General features: G+C 38.4%; 2 protein-coding genes across 12 annotated transcripts in view; one reads left to right on the top strand and one right to left on the bottom strand.

Annotated features, from left to right (window-relative positions):
• The window catches only part of MAPK8 (mitogen-activated protein kinase 8), a 48,741-nt gene extending 40,997 nt beyond the window's left edge, over positions 1–7,744 (top strand). For 3 of the 4 annotated variants that reach the window (XM_030029746.2, XM_030029749.2, XM_030029747.2), the window contains exons 8-12: positions 1,622–1,804; positions 2,638–2,762; positions 3,737–3,800; positions 5,723–5,800; positions 6,806–7,744. In XM_030029746.2, the coding sequence (XP_029885606.1) occupies positions 1,622–1,804; positions 2,638–2,762; positions 3,737–3,800; positions 5,723–5,800; positions 6,806–6,951 (596 nt within the window). In that variant the 3' untranslated portion in view covers positions 6,952–7,744. Of the gene's footprint in view, positions 1–1,621; positions 1,805–2,637; positions 2,763–3,736; positions 3,801–5,722; positions 5,801–6,800 lie in introns of all 4 variants that reach the window. The other variant, XM_030029750.2, reaches the window with a different exon arrangement.
• Positions 7,745–9,691: 1,947 nt separating this feature from the next.
• Positions 9,692–18,057, bottom strand: part of ARHGAP22 (Rho GTPase activating protein 22) — a 163,214-nt gene continuing 154,848 nt past the window's right edge. For all 8 annotated transcript variants that reach the window (XM_030029738.2, XM_030029737.2, XM_030029739.2 and 5 more), the window contains one exon: positions 9,692–16,582. In XM_030029738.2, the coding sequence (XP_029885598.1) occupies positions 16,354–16,582 (229 nt within the window). In that variant the 3' untranslated portion in view covers positions 9,692–16,353. The remainder of the gene's footprint in view (positions 16,583–18,057) is intronic.

Here is an 18,057-nt window from a genome sequence, read left to right as displayed (position 1 = left end):
CTTTTGGATGTTGTCATATTTAAGACAGATTTTTTGTTTTGTTTTGTTTAGGTGGTGTTTTACTGGTTCACATGCATTGATTTTTGCTTTGGAGATCATTTTTATGTAATAACTTACTAATCTTTTTTAGTACCTGAGCATGTTAGCAGTTATTAGTCTTTACGTTTTGTAGGAAATGTTTACAAAAAATCCCGAACTGGCTTCATTAGTTACACTCTGGAGTTTTATATTTTTGTATGCAGAAATGATCCTGCAAACAGCTTTCAGAAATATCTGGCACTTCTGTCTTTCTATGCATGAATGGCTCTGCGGTATCTGTATGGGTTGTCCTGTGAGCAATACTTTGCTCCATGCAAATAGAACTGAAACCTCTGGATCATTGCTGAAATTAGTGGATTGAATTGGAGCTTGGCATCTTATTTGTTTTACTAGTAGTTACACTCCATTTTTTTAGATGCCATCAGAAATCCTTCCTGCTTTTGCTGCAGGTTAACTGTTTAATAATTGATATAGTACCATTTAGGGGTGCAGATTGGGTGAAGATTTTGAGGCACAGTGAGGAGATCCAGGGCATTCTTACTTTCACACAGCTCTGTCATTGCATGAGCTGCACCATGCTTAGCTTTATACATCTGGTTTGATAGCATGGCTTTTCAATTTAGGCTCAGTGCCATACTATGTAAATACTTTTTTTTCCAAGGGCTGTACTAAAGCACTGTAGAGCTTGCAAATCCTTATATAAAGGTCTGCTGTTAAGTTGTAAGAACATAAGAGGGGGCCTGCTACATCTGAGTGAAGGTTTAGGTAGCCCAGTATCCAGTCTTTGGTGGTAGCTGAAAAAAAAAGTTGGGGAGGATACATGAATGAGATATAAAATTTTTTATATGCTTATCTGAGCTCTCTCCTAGTATCAAACCATCTTCAACTCCTGAGCCAAAAGTTGCTTTTTTTTATTCAGTAACATGTACTAAATTATTCTGCCGTGAATTGGTCAATCTCCCCTTTACCTTATGTAAACCTTAAGTGTCCTTGAAACTCTTTAACTTCTGCATTCAAGTCTCTGACAAAGTTGTCATTGACCTGTGTGGGCTAAGATTTCATCCTTTGTGTGCCCACTGGTGCTCAGTGTTGCATGTCGTTAGTGAGAGATCACTAACTTGGGCCGGTCCGGGACTGGGCTGAGGATCAAGATGAGAACAAAGGACAAAGCACCTACACAGGGTAATCCTCACAAGTGCCTTGGTGATGTGTAGTAGCTTGACTACTGTGAATACGTGTTCAGATCAGGAAGTGAGTTCTTCTCCAGAACCCAAACAACGCCTTTATTTAAATTCATTTAATACATTGTGTGAGTCTTACAATTTTCTCTTGTTTCTCAGAAGTATATCTTTTGCTAATTAATTATGATTTTGAGTAAAATACATGTTGCCTTGACTATGCTATCATCAAAGTCTTGCTTTGTTTCACTGTTTTCTCTAAGAAGGTAGTCCGAATTAATGATGAACTTGATATTTTATTATAATTTTCTGTGTTTTCTCTCTGTTGGTTATTTCATGTGGTTTTAACATAACTTTCTAGTTGAAAATTAGACACAGTGTTTTTCTTAGCTGCATAACCTTAGATATTGATCAATGGAATAAAGTTATAGAGCAGCTAGGAACACCATGCCCTGAATTTATGAAGAAATTACAGCCTACAGTCCGAACGTATGTGGAGAACAGACCTAAATATGCTGGATATAGTTTTGAAAAACTCTTTCCAGATGTCCTTTTTCCAGCTGACTCTGAACACAATAAGCTTAAAGGTAAGGTCTATCTTCTGTGTGCTGTATACTTTAAAAGTTTTAAAACTGTGATATATTGAACAGAAATGTATCTTGGTTTTGTTCACTATAAAATCATCCCACTAAGGATTTCAGTATTACAGTATTTCTATCATGGGAGTGGATGAATGTGCTGGTGTGTGCTTACCTCCACTTTCTCACTTCTCTGAAACGGCTCCTATTCTGGGGATACCTTTATGAAGAAAAGTAAATATATATATATTCCTCTCAGTCACAGATGCCAACTTGATTTAGAGAAGAGTGGGGGGACAGTGGAATAGAAGTTGTGTGGACAGAGCAGATCTTCTTTCTCTAGGGGTGAAAATAAAGGTTTTATATTCATAAAACATATATATCCTGTAGTTACTGAAATAACGTACTGGTTCTAAGTGTCACCTACTCAGTGGAGTCATAGACTTATCATATTTTCTGTGGCTAACAGTTTGTGACAGTTTTTCCCCCCTAAACTGTAAGAGGGGGGTAGTAGGTGTTTGCCCACTGCTATTCCAGACAAGGCTGTACTGCCAACTGAGTTATATTTCACATCAGGACGTCACACCAAGGGGCACTGTGTGCTGAAAATGTATAGTGAAACATGTCCAACCCCTTTCCCACCTGTGTTAACTCTCTTCAATTCCCCCCCCCCGCCCCTCATCAAATGGACCACTTTCCTAAACCCCAAATTGTGTGAGGATTGCACAGATATTAAACTGGAATTTGTTTACTCCAGTTCTCCTCTCCTTATGAGCTTTGAAATACTGTATGATGTGCCCTATATATGGAACTAGTCTAAATAGAAAATTTCACTTTTGCAGCCAGTCAAGCAAGGGATTTGTTATCAAAAATGCTGGTTATAGATGCTTCTAAAAGAATCTCTGTGGATGAAGCCTTGCAGCACCCATACATCAATGTTTGGTATGATCCATCAGAAGCAGAAGCTGTAAGTTCTTGTTCTAGGTCTCTGATTAGGAAGGTACTGTTCTAAAGCAAATGTGTTGTGATGCTTGATACAACTGCTGAAAGAAGATTATTGCATGATCTACATATTTCACTAGAAGCTTAACTGAGCCGTAATCATTTTTATTGACATCGATAGACATGTTTATTAATGGTATTAGGAGGGGGCACAAACTGAAGTACCTATATGTCTGTGTGTGTGTGTTCATATATAATTGCATATAATCTCCTGGACATATAGTAGTGTATCTGAAATCTTTTCTATGGGGTTCTAATTTATCGAGCTTCAGTTGTTTCAGTGTGGTTTGATTGCCCTTGATAGGATTCTGAGGTATTTACTCCTGGGCAAGAGAAATATTTTCATTAGTTGTAGCAATTGATAGTACTCTTGAACTAGAAAATAAGTGTTTCACCAAAATCTTGAGTACAAGATCTTGAGCTTTCAATTATTAACAATAATGAACATAGGGATTAATTGAAAAGTTTTCTTAAAAAATTAATTTTGGGACAGTTTCAGCTTATGAGAAGTGTCAGTTTTTTAAAAGAAAGGTGGTTGGTGATGGCCCACTAAGAATAGAAAAAGATGCTTGATGTAAATGGTGCAATTAGAATTCTGCTGATCTGTAATAGCTAGAGGGAAAATTTAGTAATTAACAGTAAGTAGGTAAAAAGGGCTGCTTGGGGAGGAGACTGCTGCACTTAGGAGCTCTTCTACCAGACTGTTCAGTTTCTATTTTAATTATTACAGTAATGTAAGCAAATCTGTTAATCAGAAGAACTTGAAAACATGTAGCAGCATCTAGAAAGTAGGCCAAGTCCAAGTATGAGAGAATATGTGACCATGTAAATACAATCTAGTTAAATCAGGTTCATATTGAATGCTTACTTTCATTTTTCATTTATTCTGGTTTTGTATCCCCTTTGATTGCTTTATCATGAGTTAGTTTTGTTTTTCAGCCTCCACCAAAGATACCAGATAAGCAGTTAGATGAGAGGGAGCACACAATAGAAGAATGGAAAGGTAAGAAGGGCATTTTAAGTATAATAAGGCTTTTAGGAGTAGGCTGGGCCCCAATGATTGCTGTTATTAAGGTTCTTCTGAGCAACCTAATAGTATTTACTTAAACTGCTTGGAATGGCAAGGAAATAGATCATTGCTTCACAACATCTTAATTGTTGGGACGCTAAAAATTTTCCTGCGAAGGTGCTCATTAAGACCTGTTCATTTCGGTCACCTTTTGCAAACTGTAAGGCAGCATTTTCAGGGAGAGTATCTCTTCTGGACAAACTGCTACAGTTGATAAAGATGGCAATGTAAGTCTGAAGTAGAAGCACTAGTCTTCAAGTGAAGAGGGTATTAGCTGTAACTGTACTCTTCTAAATCAAGCAGAGGATTTAAAAGAAGAAGCCATAGGGAGTGTTAGTAATGGGTGAGATAGTGAGGTTACAGCTGGTGTGGGAGATACTGATGGTTATCAGCTGTGACATCCTGAGAAAGTAGCTGGGGTTGAGGTATGGAACGGACTGTAGTATGTCATAAGACTTGTACCTCCAAGAGCATGATCTCTAGTGTTCAGTACTGGTTTAGTATCTATATTTCCTGGTCATATATGAGGTGCAAAATGATAAAGTATAAGGGGAATATCTTTGTTACTTGTAAAGCTTGTGCTTTGTTTTGAAATTGCTTCTAAAAGGTGTGGTATTATTGCAGAGGTTCTAGTGCTAAGAAAAAATGCAGATCTGGATTGCTCTGCAGGCTATAAATGTTAGATTTAAGCAAGAATTGAGTGCATTGAGCAATCTAATACTTTGTACTGAAAAGGTCTAGGAAGGGATATTAGACCTGTATAAACTTTTTATCCCCCGAGGAAAAAAAGCACGGGAAATGTTTCATGAATCATTATTGACAGTTCATTGTGTTGGCTGGTAATGGACACAAGTCTGTAAAATCTAGTACTACTACGCTTTTAAGTCGCTTTCTATTAGAAACTGAGTTTTAATTGTGAAGGCAGAGATAGGGAGAATTGTGGAAATTCTCTTACCATCCTCCTTCCAAGCAAAGTTACTTCCCTTTTGAAGCGGGTGTGCTTGAGGATATTTCAAACAATATGGAGTTTACTTTTGAGACTCCCACATTCCTTGAAATTATAATTTTTAAATGTTTTTTTTCTTCCAAACTGTTTGTACGTTGCATTAGTTTGCCAGTGACAGATAAGAAGTAGTATTCTGACAGTCAGCTCTTATGAGTTGCATTTAACATGTTTAGTCCTTTTCTTCTATTGTTACTTCTGTAGATTCACAGCTGAAGTCTTTTCTGGGTAATAAGCTGCCATTAGCCTAGAAGCCTTCTGGCCAGTACACAGGGTGTATGATTAATTCATGTTACAAGCACTTCTGACCTGTTAAAGGATGAGGAACTTCTGTAACTGGAAGATTAATTTGCTGCTTTCATTTGGAGTGGCTACTTATATGCCAATATTGTATTCCATTTCATGGTGATCTGGACCTTTAGATGTTGTTGCTGAGGAAATTTAGTGGCAAATGTGTGTTGGGGGGATGGCAGTGCTGTTTGGGCTTGTTCCTACCTGTTCCTTTGAAGACTGCTGATCGAGTTTTATCTGTACCAAAGAAGCCATTGATAAAAAATGAGTGGTCATTAAGACTCGGTTTAACCTCAGGTCCCCAGGTAGCCTGGACAAGAGTCTTAGAGCAATGTCAGTGTGTTCTCGAGAGTGCCAGGCCATTGTAGGTCCAACAGGAAAGAATTTTGCGTTTTTATATCACTTGCCACTTGTTCTGTAGCCTACAGCCTGTTGTTCAAAACTAATTCTGAAAAGTAATAAAACTATGAAATTTAAATGCACATTTTAATAGGAGATATATTATCAATCCAGTCTTGGGTTTACAAATTCATTTTTTGCCTTCTCTTCTCTGCATTTTCAGAGTTGATATACAAGGAAGTCATGGATTTGGAGGAGAGAACCAAGAATGGGGTTATACGCGGACAGCCAGCCCCTTTAGGTTGGTTACAATAAAAGCACAGTACATTGAGTTGTAGATCAGGAGGCAGTAAAGCTGTTCAAGACATCCAGGAGTAACCTAACTCAAAAATATGGCTCTTAAATGACCAATAACATCTTGAATTCTCTTTGAAATATTGCTTATTAGAATGAAATGTATGGGGTTGACATCTCTTTTTTTATTAATCTGGTAAATTCCTCTATTACTGTCCCTGTGTAACTGATGCTTCATTCATTTCAGTCCTCAAGAAACACCTTGGTATGTACTGGTACTCTGTTGCCATAATCTGGTTAGATGTGTAGCTGGTACAGTTTCAAATAAAGCTACAACCACTACTTTACATCTATTAAGTAATGAAACAGGATTTCTAGGTTGGAAAATTGTAGAATGCTGTCAGAAACTGTTGCTGAATTTTGGAGCAAAATGTGCCCATTAACTGACCGTTGATAGGACTCCATTTGCACTGTTGAAAAATGATGGCAAAAGTTGGGCAGCTGTTGCTGATTCTGCTCAGTATTCACTGAAGTCCAGACTCTGAAAAACCATTGCATATCTGAGATTGAATGTATGTGATGTGGCTGGACACCAGCTATTTCCCAGCTTGAAGTGGGGATCTGATGGGCAAAAAAACACGCCCCTTCTTTCTTTATCAAAATACATAGATATATTCTAGCTTTGGGTCTCAACATTTTGTAGGGTATCTTGGCTCTGGCTTTATGCAGTACTATCTCTGTTTGTGATTTTTAACCTTCAGCCATTGGTATTTACTGTAATTTGACAGGTGTCGTGCCATGTCAGTTCTGTGGTTCTTGACATACCATTCATTAAGCCCCACATTAAAGACTTGCGGGTTTTATTTACTTTGACAATGGATTAAGACGCATCTCTTCAAACTTGCCGAAACAGGGGAAAGTAATGACTACTAGGAAGAGACAGACTAATGCAAGTACTGAACCGTGCAACTGTATCTGCAACTGATTTGCTGTTTTGTTTCTCATAGCACAGGTGCAGCAATGATCAATGGCTCTCAACATCCATCTTCATCGTCATCTGTCAACGATGTGTCTTCAATGTCAACAGATCCAACATTGGCCTCTGATACAGACAGCAGTCTAGAAACCTCAGCTGGACCTCTGGGTTGCTGTAGATGACTACTTGGTCTTTTGGGGGGTGGGAGGGAGGTCCTTTTAGTCATTAATAGGGCACCTTTAAAATTCGGTGGTATTTTTGAGTGTTTTTTCAAAAATAATTGTAGAATTCATCATAAAGTGCTGTAATTTTAAACTGTAAGTTGTGTTAAAAGCAGCCACTTTTTTTGCTGTAATTAACTGTAAGATATTAAACCTCATAATTTTTATTGTGGTTTTAAAATCTGCATATTTGCTTTACTATTATGCTGCTGATCTTTTTTTACTGAATTTGTAAGATTTGTTTTATCAAAGCACATATTAATGTTGTGGTCATTACCATATAATGAATTATTTAAGATTTTATAGGTTTTCAATTTTTTAATTAGAATTTATTCCAGATGTTTTGTTCATGATATCCTTCAAAGTTTTATGCTTGGTCATATGTCTGTGTCCAGGTGGAGGGGGAGAGAATTCAGTGCAGCCAGCTGTAGTTTTGGGCATACTACTGTGGTGCTGGCAGTGAACAAAATCCTCTTTTATTTTGGCCACTTGCCTATAATACTTCAGCAAAAGCAACAATTAATGAATTTTTTTAGAGAAACAGTATACAATCCTTTGCAAAGTAACCTCATCTGAATGGTTTTATGAACTTAAGAAAGCAAAGCATATCTTCAAAGCTGCAGAAATATCTAGCCTAACAAAGTAATGTGATGTTTTCTGCAGACTCGTGGCATGCCAAATCTTGTGATCACCATAAAACACGAGGATACTTCATGAATAATACATTGCAATGCAAATAAACTGTTTACTTCTAGCTTGTAGCCTGTTTTTGTACACACAAAACGAAGTGTATCCGGGATGTCTAGACTGCCAAGAGGGAAAACGAATATGCTGTAGCTATACTTCCATGTAATATGTGATTTGTGGGAGTTTTGTTTCTTACTAGTTTTGTCTACTAAGGTGAGTGATTTTGGGGTAGAAGAGGGAATGACGTGAATGCAGTAGGGGCAAAACTTCAGCTATTCTTTCTCCAGCAAAAGTAACTGATTGCTAAAAACCATTAAGTGGTAGGAGAACCTCAGGATTTCTGTAGCTAATGCATTAAGTGAGCAATATATGCCATCCAAAGGAGGGAGAAGTAGTGCTGTATAAATTAATATTTATCTCTTTCATTTCACCATGAGACCAGTGTAGCAGAAATCTTAATAATGCTTCATTTTAAGTCATAAATATTCAGTAGTTTTCAGCACTGAAGCTCCAGGTTTCAATACGCTTTTTAAACAAAAGATATATTGAAATATATAGAACAGTTACTAAATAGTCATGTAAAATGGTGCTGCTCCTCACAGAAGTATTTTAACTGTTTACATTTTATATTTACAGAATGATTTATGTATAACTGACTTAAGTTTATGTATGAGTTAAACAATCATTCACAATTTATTCCTTTGGAAAATGCAGATTTTTAGTGAAGCTAGGCTGTATAATTGATTGCCTTGTGTAGATGCATATTTTGTGTAGTGAATTAGAATGTGAAGAGGAATTTAAATTAGTAATGCTCACAAAAATGAGCCTTTGAAAATACAGAAGTCTTGCCAGGCACAGAGCATAAGCAAATAATATAACTGGCTACAGAGGTCATCCAGGAATGACTGATACTCTTCAGTGTGGTTCCTTCTGCTTGTTGGGTTAAATAGGTATCTTTTTGAAGTTCTAATTGAAAGAGGAAAATTTGTCTTTGTAGTAAGTTTCAGAAAAATAGAAGTGATAGTAATGCTTTCAATATCTAACATGTCTTTTTAAAAAACATACAGGGTTACAAGGAATGGTAATGTCTCAAAGATGACTAAATTGATAACTGCAGTTGTTTTCCTGGCCTGGCTAGACTGCTGGTAAGTGTTGTGTGCGTGTAATTTTGCTTTCCTCACTTGTATCTAATATTTCAATATTGCCTTTCTAAACCACATTTGTTAAGGCAATTCTTTTTACAGGGTCCTGCCAAATTGTATATTACCTCAGAATAGGCAGGGCATGTTTGGATTCATCTAGCACCGGAACATAGAAAATCTGCTCAAGTTGAACAGAGACCAACAGAACAGTCTATTTTGTAATTTTTTATCAAAGTTTAAGCTGTGAATTAAGCCAAAATTTTTGGTCATACAACAGTACTCCATTGTTATATAGGGTCAAATGATAGTCTGGTCAACCAAGTGTAATGAAGTTAAGACTGACAAAATCAACTTCTGATGCCTGTAAGTGCTGTTAAGAACAGAATTTGGTAAATATAATTCCTATTTAAATTTATTTTGGACCCCCCTGGATTGCAGTGGTGATTGAAATATTTTGAAACTTTGAAATCATTTTTGCTATCACTTTCCAGTGTCCTAAAGAAAAATTGCTTTCAAAATGAATATTGAGTGAAACAGTTACTAGGCTTTTACCACAGTGTGCTATCAATAGTAACTTCACTGAGTTCATAGCTCTAAGGAGAATTGAGCTTTTCTTCTTTTAAGGTAGGGTTAATGAATGGGCAGGACTGTCCACTGCCACCCATTGCAGTGTGAGTGAGCTATGCTTACAGGCATTATTTCATTAAGGTCAGAGTTTTGCCTGTGGGAACCTAGAGTTCACTTTTGGCACCATCTTCATAGCAGTAGTGCTTCCCCCCCCCCCCAGTTGCTTGCATTTTAGGCAAATTAAAGTGATGGCAAATTTCAAAGACAAGAAAATCAGATTCAGTAACCAAATTATCACAACATCCTAGTCTTAACTTCCCTTTTTATTTGTTGAAATATAAAAATATTTCAGAGATAGTTGTACACTGCCATAGATAAGCAAACAAATGGGTAGCTAGACTTCAGCTGTCTTTGTCTATTGTTATGTTGTTAGATCATATGCTATCTAATACACTGTACAATTTTATCCTTAAAGTATTATTAAGCTTTATTTTCATCTATGATTCCAAAATCTTCTCATGACAACAGGCTTCACTAAAGTGCATGCAACTTTCCTATTCTAGGGCCGTTCCAATCCATTCAGAGTTGGTAGGGATTGAATTACAGGGAGCTGTCTGATTTCTTGTCAGGTGAGGTTAAAAGTTGGGCAATAATAACGAGATTAATTTCTACCTTCTGTGGTCAGAGATGTGGCAGGCATCAAGGATAGAATAGTTCCTCTTCTTTTGTAGAAGTAGGTTCTTCAAGACTTTGGAATAGAATTGGGGGGGAAATTAGTACTGTTACTGTGTGCTGCTCTATGAAGTCTTTTGTTGACGCAAGACAATGGGGTCAGAATTGAGGGGTTTGTGTGTTAGTGTGTGTGTGAGAGAAGCTGGACTGCCAGAGCAATACCCATCCATTGGACAACTTAGACCGGCCTGACTGACCAGATCACCTCTATTGCGTTCATTCTGCTAAGCTGACCAGACATGGCACTTTTCCCTATGTAGGTGCTGTGTGGCTTGGGTTTTTAGTTTTGAAGAACTTTGCTATGCTATATGCAGTAGTATCTTTCCAGATACGAATTCCAGCTAGATACAAAGATACATCAGCATCAATTGGTGAGCCTGCCCCGCCAGCACAGGGGCATGAATTTAGGGGAGGATAGGGTGAGCTGGATTTGTGGCGGCTGTGGCAATAGCACCCTCTGCTGCCTCCGGGTCCAAGCAAGTGGAGTGTTACTGATGTGGGTTTGTTTTATGGAAGATTGCTTCTCTGAACACAGGCTATTTCGTTAGAGAGCAAAAATTAAGCACCTTGACAGGCATTTGCATGAGTATAATGCCCTGCATTAACATATATGGCATTCATCTCAACATTGCATAAAGAAAAACGATCAAAAAGCTGGTACCGGAGGATAGTTCCTACCCAGCCAATGATCCAAAGCGTGTGACGTTATTAAATGTTTCTCACTTAAGATCATGGGGTAAAGGGGAGAAGATGGTTCATCTTACACTTGGTCTCACTGTTTCAAGTAGCTAAAGGAAGTGAATTACTGTTTCTAGATATGTTTTTATTTGCTGTTGACAGCAGTTTGTCCCTGCTGTTATATTTTATGTTCCTATCAATGTTTCGGTTCTTACATATTTAGTTTGAGGACTGGAGTTGAAGGATAGCTGTCTGCATTTTTCAGTAGGATTAGAAAAAGGGTTTTAATGAAGAAATGTGATGACACTCTACTGCCTACCCAAATGTTCAAATCATTTAATTTAATCTTAGTTAAGGACACTGGATAAAAGTGGTATTTTAAGTGATCTCTTTCACTCCCTTCTCCTCTTCTTCAGCTATCTCTGCATTACAGAAACATGTTATGAATCAGATCACATTATGTTTCTACTTCTGCAGTTAAAAATTTAAGCTAGGTTTTCTTGAACTACCTCACACAAACTTTCTACGTTTCTTAAGTAAGCAAAGCTAACCCTTGCTATTGGAACTACACTGAATGTGAATAGAAAAATACACTTCCTTTAGAAAAATAAACCTATTGGCCAATGTTGAGACAGTATCAGTAAGTATGTTTCTTATATATTTCACGTAAGATGTTCATGTGTAATATATAGCTTGTGTACAATAATGTACATCTAGAATATTGTGTTAGCTGTAAATCGGTGATTTTATTATTGTAGTCTGGTTTTGTAGGTAAAAATAGCTTACTAGTAATGTCAGCTCATCCTTTACATTTTACAAAAGGAATAATTCTTGGTAAGCTTTGCATACAGATGAATTACTTTTGTAGGCCCAATATCTAGTCTATTTTTGAGAGTTCTTTAACTTTTATTACTAAAGTTGAGAAAAAAAACCCTAATTATTGTGATCATTCCTTCTGCCCCTTTTGAAGTATATTCTTAATTTTATTTTGTCCCAAGAAATATGAAGGGGAAGATACACCATTAAAAATACTGGGGAAAACGGTAGGTTTTTTTCCTTCCCCACATTTGATACCTTTTCCTGCTTTTCCTTTATTCCCTCCAAATAAGCTGTTGGTGGGGCATTACTGAGAACATTGTGGTTTTTTTACTCATTCATGCCATAGGTCATTACATGTGCACCACTGGAATGTATACATTGTTATCTAGTATGTCAATTGGTTATAATGATATTTTAAATAAAAAAGAAAAAAAAAAAGTTTGACCACAATGCATTTAGTGTTTCTTCATTGCTAGGCCAGAATGGATTTCATATGGATTTCATGGATTTCTTAATAAGGCTGCAGGTGGAGTCTTACTAGCATCAGTCCTTCCTGAGAATTCATTTGTTTTTAATGATACTTAAAGTCCTGTCTTGTGTGTGAGCTCACTTGTGGGCAATGTGACCTGTTTCTTCCATTTCTCCATTCCCATGGGCTTTGGATGTGCCACAGACTGTTAATATCAAGTGTTTTTGCGACCGCTGGGAATCCATTCATACTTCCTTGCTGCCAATTCTAGCTGCCCTCCTTCCTGGAAATACAGCTGCCGAGACCCTGCGTTGCAGGAGGTAAGCCATGGGCCATCTAGTGTATGAAAGGAGGGCCCGGTCCCTGCGCACTCAGGAAAATCCTTCTCAAAACTGAGAAGCCTGAAGGATCTGACTTCTGAAGAGCTCTTACTGGAGAGGTAACTTGGGTGCCAGGACCACTTCCTGCGCAGGCACCTCTACCGTGTGGCTAAATCCTAACATAATGCATTTCATTGCCTTCATTTCCAGCAGGGTCTTAGCGTTTCTTTAAACAGACTCAAGATGCCCTTGAGTTGTGTTTGTGTGCCGTTATGTTGTCTTCGTGTACGTTTTTAAGGGAAGGGTGCTGTGACTGTGGGCAGTACGGTGTGGCCTACTTTGTTTCTCTGGACCAGCAATTTGTGAGGTGTTCTTCTAGGACTGTGGCCCTTCCTTCTTTGTGTAGGTTAGCATGAAGTGCAGCTGATTGCTAGTAATACATTATTATAGAGCAAGCCCTGAGACAGTCTTAGCTGCCAGGGATTTGTCTGTGGGTGACTTAGGCCCAGAACTGAAACACTCCATAGTGCTGCTGTAATTTTCCTTTTCATATTACAAATGCCATGGAGACATACAGAAGCTTTTGTTATTCTGTAATGCTGTTTGTTTGGCTTTGGTTTGGTTTTTTTTAAGCATATGGTTGTGTTGGGTTTCTTTCACTGAAAATTTTCTGCACTTTTTTGCCTGCGTAATACTGGAAGCGATGTTCCAGGCTGGGAAGATTGGACAGGTAAAGCTGTGGTAAAAATGTATCTAACTGATTCTAGGAGCCTTTTGTCATGTCTTATTAATACTAACAAACCTGTATCTTGTAAATGCTTGCTAAGAAAGCTGGCACTTTAAACTGGGGTCTGTAATAAGCAAAAGGTCTGTAAAACAAGGAGTGCTCTCTTAGATCCATGAAGTTGGCAAATGAAGGGGTGGGAAAGGGAGCACAGAAACAGGAGTTAAAGCTGGGAAAGAGTGTTTCATCTTCCTCAAAGGTATAATGTTTGATGAAGTTGTGTACAATAGCACAAGTGTGTTCCCATTTCTTGCATAATTGCCTATGATGGGAAATGAACATTATGCTCCTGTTGCTGTACTTTAGAGTTAACATCCTACTGTGGTGCATTTTAGCATGAACTGGGTAGTTTGCAGCTTCTTGCAGGCTTTATTTACTGCAGCAGATCATCTTCAGAAGGACCCTGGAATTTATTCCTCACGAACAAGAAAATTGATGTTGCTGGAGCACAACAGTCTACTGGGAAATGGTTAGTTCCATTAATCGGTTTGCATGGATACAGTTTCATTTGTAATACTGAAAAGAAGAATTAATTTTAACCTGGATGCCCCATTAAGATTATGTAGTTCTACATAGCTGACAGGTGATCCTATCCTGGAGCTGAAGATTTGGGATAGGTGGGTTTGTTCCCCAGTTCCGCTATACATGTAGCGGTACCTAATTTTTAAATACTTACAGAAGATCTAGAATTCTAGCTGTGTTTGATTTCACTGAGAGTTAGCCAGCAGTCCTGTTTAGTGCTTGTCATCTTGCGTATTTGTTTTTTAGGCTCCCAATCACCGAGCTCAGTTCCTAAGTAAGTTTGTAGTGTGCCAGAACTAAAGGGAGTAGTCTGCACTTGATACAAACCCACATAAATAGTCTAAGGGATGTGGGCTGTCAGGATGGGTATAGTGAAAGGTACCCATGTTGGGGGTAGGAATAAAAGAGGGCATTAAAGTAACCTGGTTGCTCCTACTACTTGGATTGAACGCCTCAGTAGAAACTTCCTTTTTACCAGTCCTGATGTCTTAATTGCAGAGTATTACAACCCAGTTCAGGCCACTCCATAATATTAAGGTTTATTTTGTGATAACTAGCATGGTACTTAATGGTACCTACCCTGCTGTGCTGTTCCAGCTCAAAATCATTGTTACAACAGTTGCTGCTCACATTATGCATCTTAATGCCGCTGTTTAAAGGCCCATCATATTCCTTGCAGGCTCACTTGTAACTATCAGTAATAATACAAGGCAGGGGCATGGAAAAAAGGCAAGGGTGCTGCTGCTGCCTGCAGGTGGCAGGCTGCTCCTGCTGAACACTCTGGTACCTGCCACACTGCCCCATGCCAGGGGCAGTCAGGAATCCAGCACAGCTGGATATGCTGGAAAGAAGGGAAAATTTTTTGAAATTAACTGAATTAACCTATCCACATGGCTTGCTTTACCACCTTGCTTGACTTGTCTTAACCAGGAAAGGATTAGGTTAAAAGGGTTCTTTTTGCTCACTTTAAGTGGTTTACGTTTCTATAGGAAGGAGAAGCATTACAGTGAGGTAGAAACAAGTTAACTTCTAGATGTTGAAATTGAAATACTTGGATATCTGCAAGATGATGAGAAGGTCAATACTGAAAGGTGTACCATCTGCTGGTATGTTTAAAAGCCCATTCTAAGGTTATTTCCAGATAATCAGTTATATTCTTCTCTAGTAAGAAAAGACAGATTCGGGTCATTTTTCTGCAAATACTTAAATAAAGCAAGCACCTTCACTACAGTCTATACTTTCCCTTTAGCCAGTTCATGTTGTCGTGGCACTTTTCCGTTAAAAGTCTTTTCTCCTCTGAGACGCCTCAGCTGTCAAAGGTATGTGCCAAGAAGGAGTGAGTGCTGGGCTGGCAAGTGGAGTTGAGGCTGAATCTGGTGAAACAATTTTCTGTGTGCAGGCTCTGCATGGCTCAGGGCACTACAAATGTAACACAGGACTTCTCAAAGAAGTCCCTTGAAGGGGAAGTCAGGCCTGGCAGCTAGTTACTGGAAATTACAACTTCCTTCTAACGATTTTTCTTTAGTAGAAGTAATTAACTTAGGCTGCTGTGTTGTTTACAATATACTTCTCCTGTCCCCTCATCTCCCTCTGAACTAACAACAAAAAAAATCAACTTGTTATGAGAAATGTTACAAGGCAGCTAAGTGTAAATTGTCCCAGGAAGGTTAAAGTTAGATCCCCACCCTTCCCCCTTTATCTACAGCTCTTCCCCCCCCCCCCCCCAATTGCACTAATTTCTCTTACCATAGGTTTTGCTATTAAAGTTTTATAGATAAAAAACCCTCTGCAGTTGGATGTGTTTTGATGATAAGAATCTTTCTTCTCCTACCTTGATGCCTGATCAGTACATATCAACTCATGAGATTTTTTTTCTTGCAGCTAATACTGCTCTATTCTTGGCTCAAAAACCCCCAGATACCTAGGGCAAAATGTGCATATTTAAAGTTCCATGGAGTTTGTGTGGCCAATCTGATTATTAATCACATACAGTTTAGTAAGTTGCATTTTTGTGAAACACTGGAACTGCTTGGTTGGTAAGGGACATTTTTAGTGAATTGTCAAGATTTTGGCATCTTCACCTTGTTTGTAGACTTTGTTTTCACGTTATCTTCATAAAATAATGCCACTTTATGGAATGAGAAGTCTGAACAAACTTTATATACAAGTGGGGAGAAAAAACACCTCATTGAATCCATATGCTAAAGCACATGGAATGTGGTGCCATACTGGAATTCCCATCTTCCCAAGCGCAAGCGTGGGAGGCCCTCAGCTCCAGGCTCAGCCTGTCCATTGGTTCTGGCCATCCCACCCACCTTGCAGGACCTTCCACTGTCCTTGAGCCAGCAAAAGGATGGTGCAGTAAGTCTGAAGATGGCAGCAGTAAAGCTATGGAGACTAGTATCTTTTGATTTGTGGATAAAAAGGGTGCTCACTCTTTCTTGACAATCTGACATCTAAACTTTCAAGCATTATGTTTAGCAGTCTTTCCCAGCTGGCCCAAATACTACAGCACATGTAAAGACAACGGAGCAAGTGTCACCAAGACTATAATCACTCATGATACATGAGTATACCAGAACAATGTGCAGTTTCACTGGTTTTGCCAGAAATAGAATTTTCTGTGCTGTACATTAGCTTGTTCTACTTGGCGACTTTAGCACCTCGACTCCCAACAGTTAAACAACCTAATGTTGAAAAAAAATCTTCCATTTCCTTCTGCAGGAGGTGATTTCTTTTCTCAGCATCTTCACGAGCACGTTCAGAATTCCTCAGCTTGATCTCCAGCATCGTGTATTTCTTTCGTTCTTGGTCCAGTTCTTCTTCTAACCTAACCACTTGTTTCCTCAGGTCTGCACTTGTTTCTTCAATTCTTAAAATCAAAGGGGAGAGAGAGGGAGAAAAAAAAAAACAGAAGAGGTTTTTTAAGTGGCTGGATAAATACTGATTGATAGCTATAATAAATGTAAGTTGTTTCACTTAGAACTAAAATATCTTAATTCTAAGAGGAAGTTTTAAAGGAGGTTACTAATTGCCATTTCATTAAAGTTGAGTTTAAGAGCAGAGACTCCTTGAAAGCTGGAGCCTCCTCTATTTGTATCTTGAGAAAATATGCTCAAGTCTTACAAAACAATGCTTACTTTTGGGCAGCAGACTGAATGGCTGAGGAGATTTATTAACTAACTCCTCAGTTAGGCTGAATTCAAATATGTAATTCCACAATAATCTTTTAACCTCTGTTTTCATCTTGATACTGTGTTTCCCTATACGGATATCCAGTACAGAGGAACATCCTTGGACATGAGGTAGGAATGAGGTCGTAGTCCTTCCTCACCATCCATTTTAGGGTATTTTCTGTAAAGTTTGTCACTGACAGTGGGGTAGGGGAATAAAAGTTTTTCATACTGTACAAGATTTTACAAAACCCAACATTTCATATGAGGAAGAATCTGGAGATTAGACCTTAAATTTATCTGTGCACAAAGCTCTAATGCAAGACTCAGAGCTTTTCTCTAAGGAGGTCAAAAGAACAAGGTTCATGTTTTTTTGATTTGAAATGAGTGCAGAAAGCACATTGCTTGCTGTCCTCCCCATCATGGTTCCTAATTGCAAGACAGAGTAGTGGTGTTAATACAGAGGAGGGAGTATATCTAGATAGGAAATTCTGATCACTAGAATATTTGGAAAAGGTGATTTTAAAAATTAGGCTTTTCCTAGGAAAAGTGTCCCCCCTCTAACTTTAAAAAAAACAACCAAAAAAACCCACCCCAAAACTACCACCTCTTAGGTTCATTGATCAGTATAATACCCAACTGTGAAGGTGGCATGCCTGGCTTCCCTGTGAAACTGTGAATAGGTTATTTTTAGACAAGGTAAATGACATGCAACAAGGGCATGCTACAGCCTCCACAACAAAGAAGAAAAAAGGGGACATTTGTGACAGTCCCAGAAGGGTCTGAATTCCACTTTGTGACCACCAAGAGGCAATCATGCAGGCAATGCAGTGCATCCCCTTAAACTGTTCCTTCACATACAGCTAAGAATGGCAATTTAATAGTTTTCACAACAAATTAGAAAGTCACACACAGGCACAGTCCAGCAGACCAACAGCTGCACTGATGAGAGTACACATTTCTGTTCAATGTCTGCAAAAAACTCCCCATAGCGATGAAGGCAGACTTTTATCACCCAGATAGCTATCTTCTGTAATATAAGAGGACTCTCCTGAAGCTAGTATGCTTACACAAACACACGCCCCCTTTATAACATTTTTGTTACATCCTACAGCTCTGAGCTACCAATTAACTTTTTCCACCCCAAAGTTTAGGGGTCAGCTACAGCAGCCTA

The sequence above is a fragment of the Aquila chrysaetos genome, chromosome 11 (assembly GCF_900496995.4).
Source record: "Aquila chrysaetos chrysaetos chromosome 11, bAquChr1.4, whole genome shotgun sequence".
Taxonomy (NCBI): Eukaryota; Metazoa; Chordata; class Aves; order Accipitriformes; family Accipitridae; genus Aquila; species Aquila chrysaetos.
The sequence above is the reverse complement of the archived record's forward strand: the minus strand, read 5'-3'. Positions and strand labels throughout refer to the sequence as shown.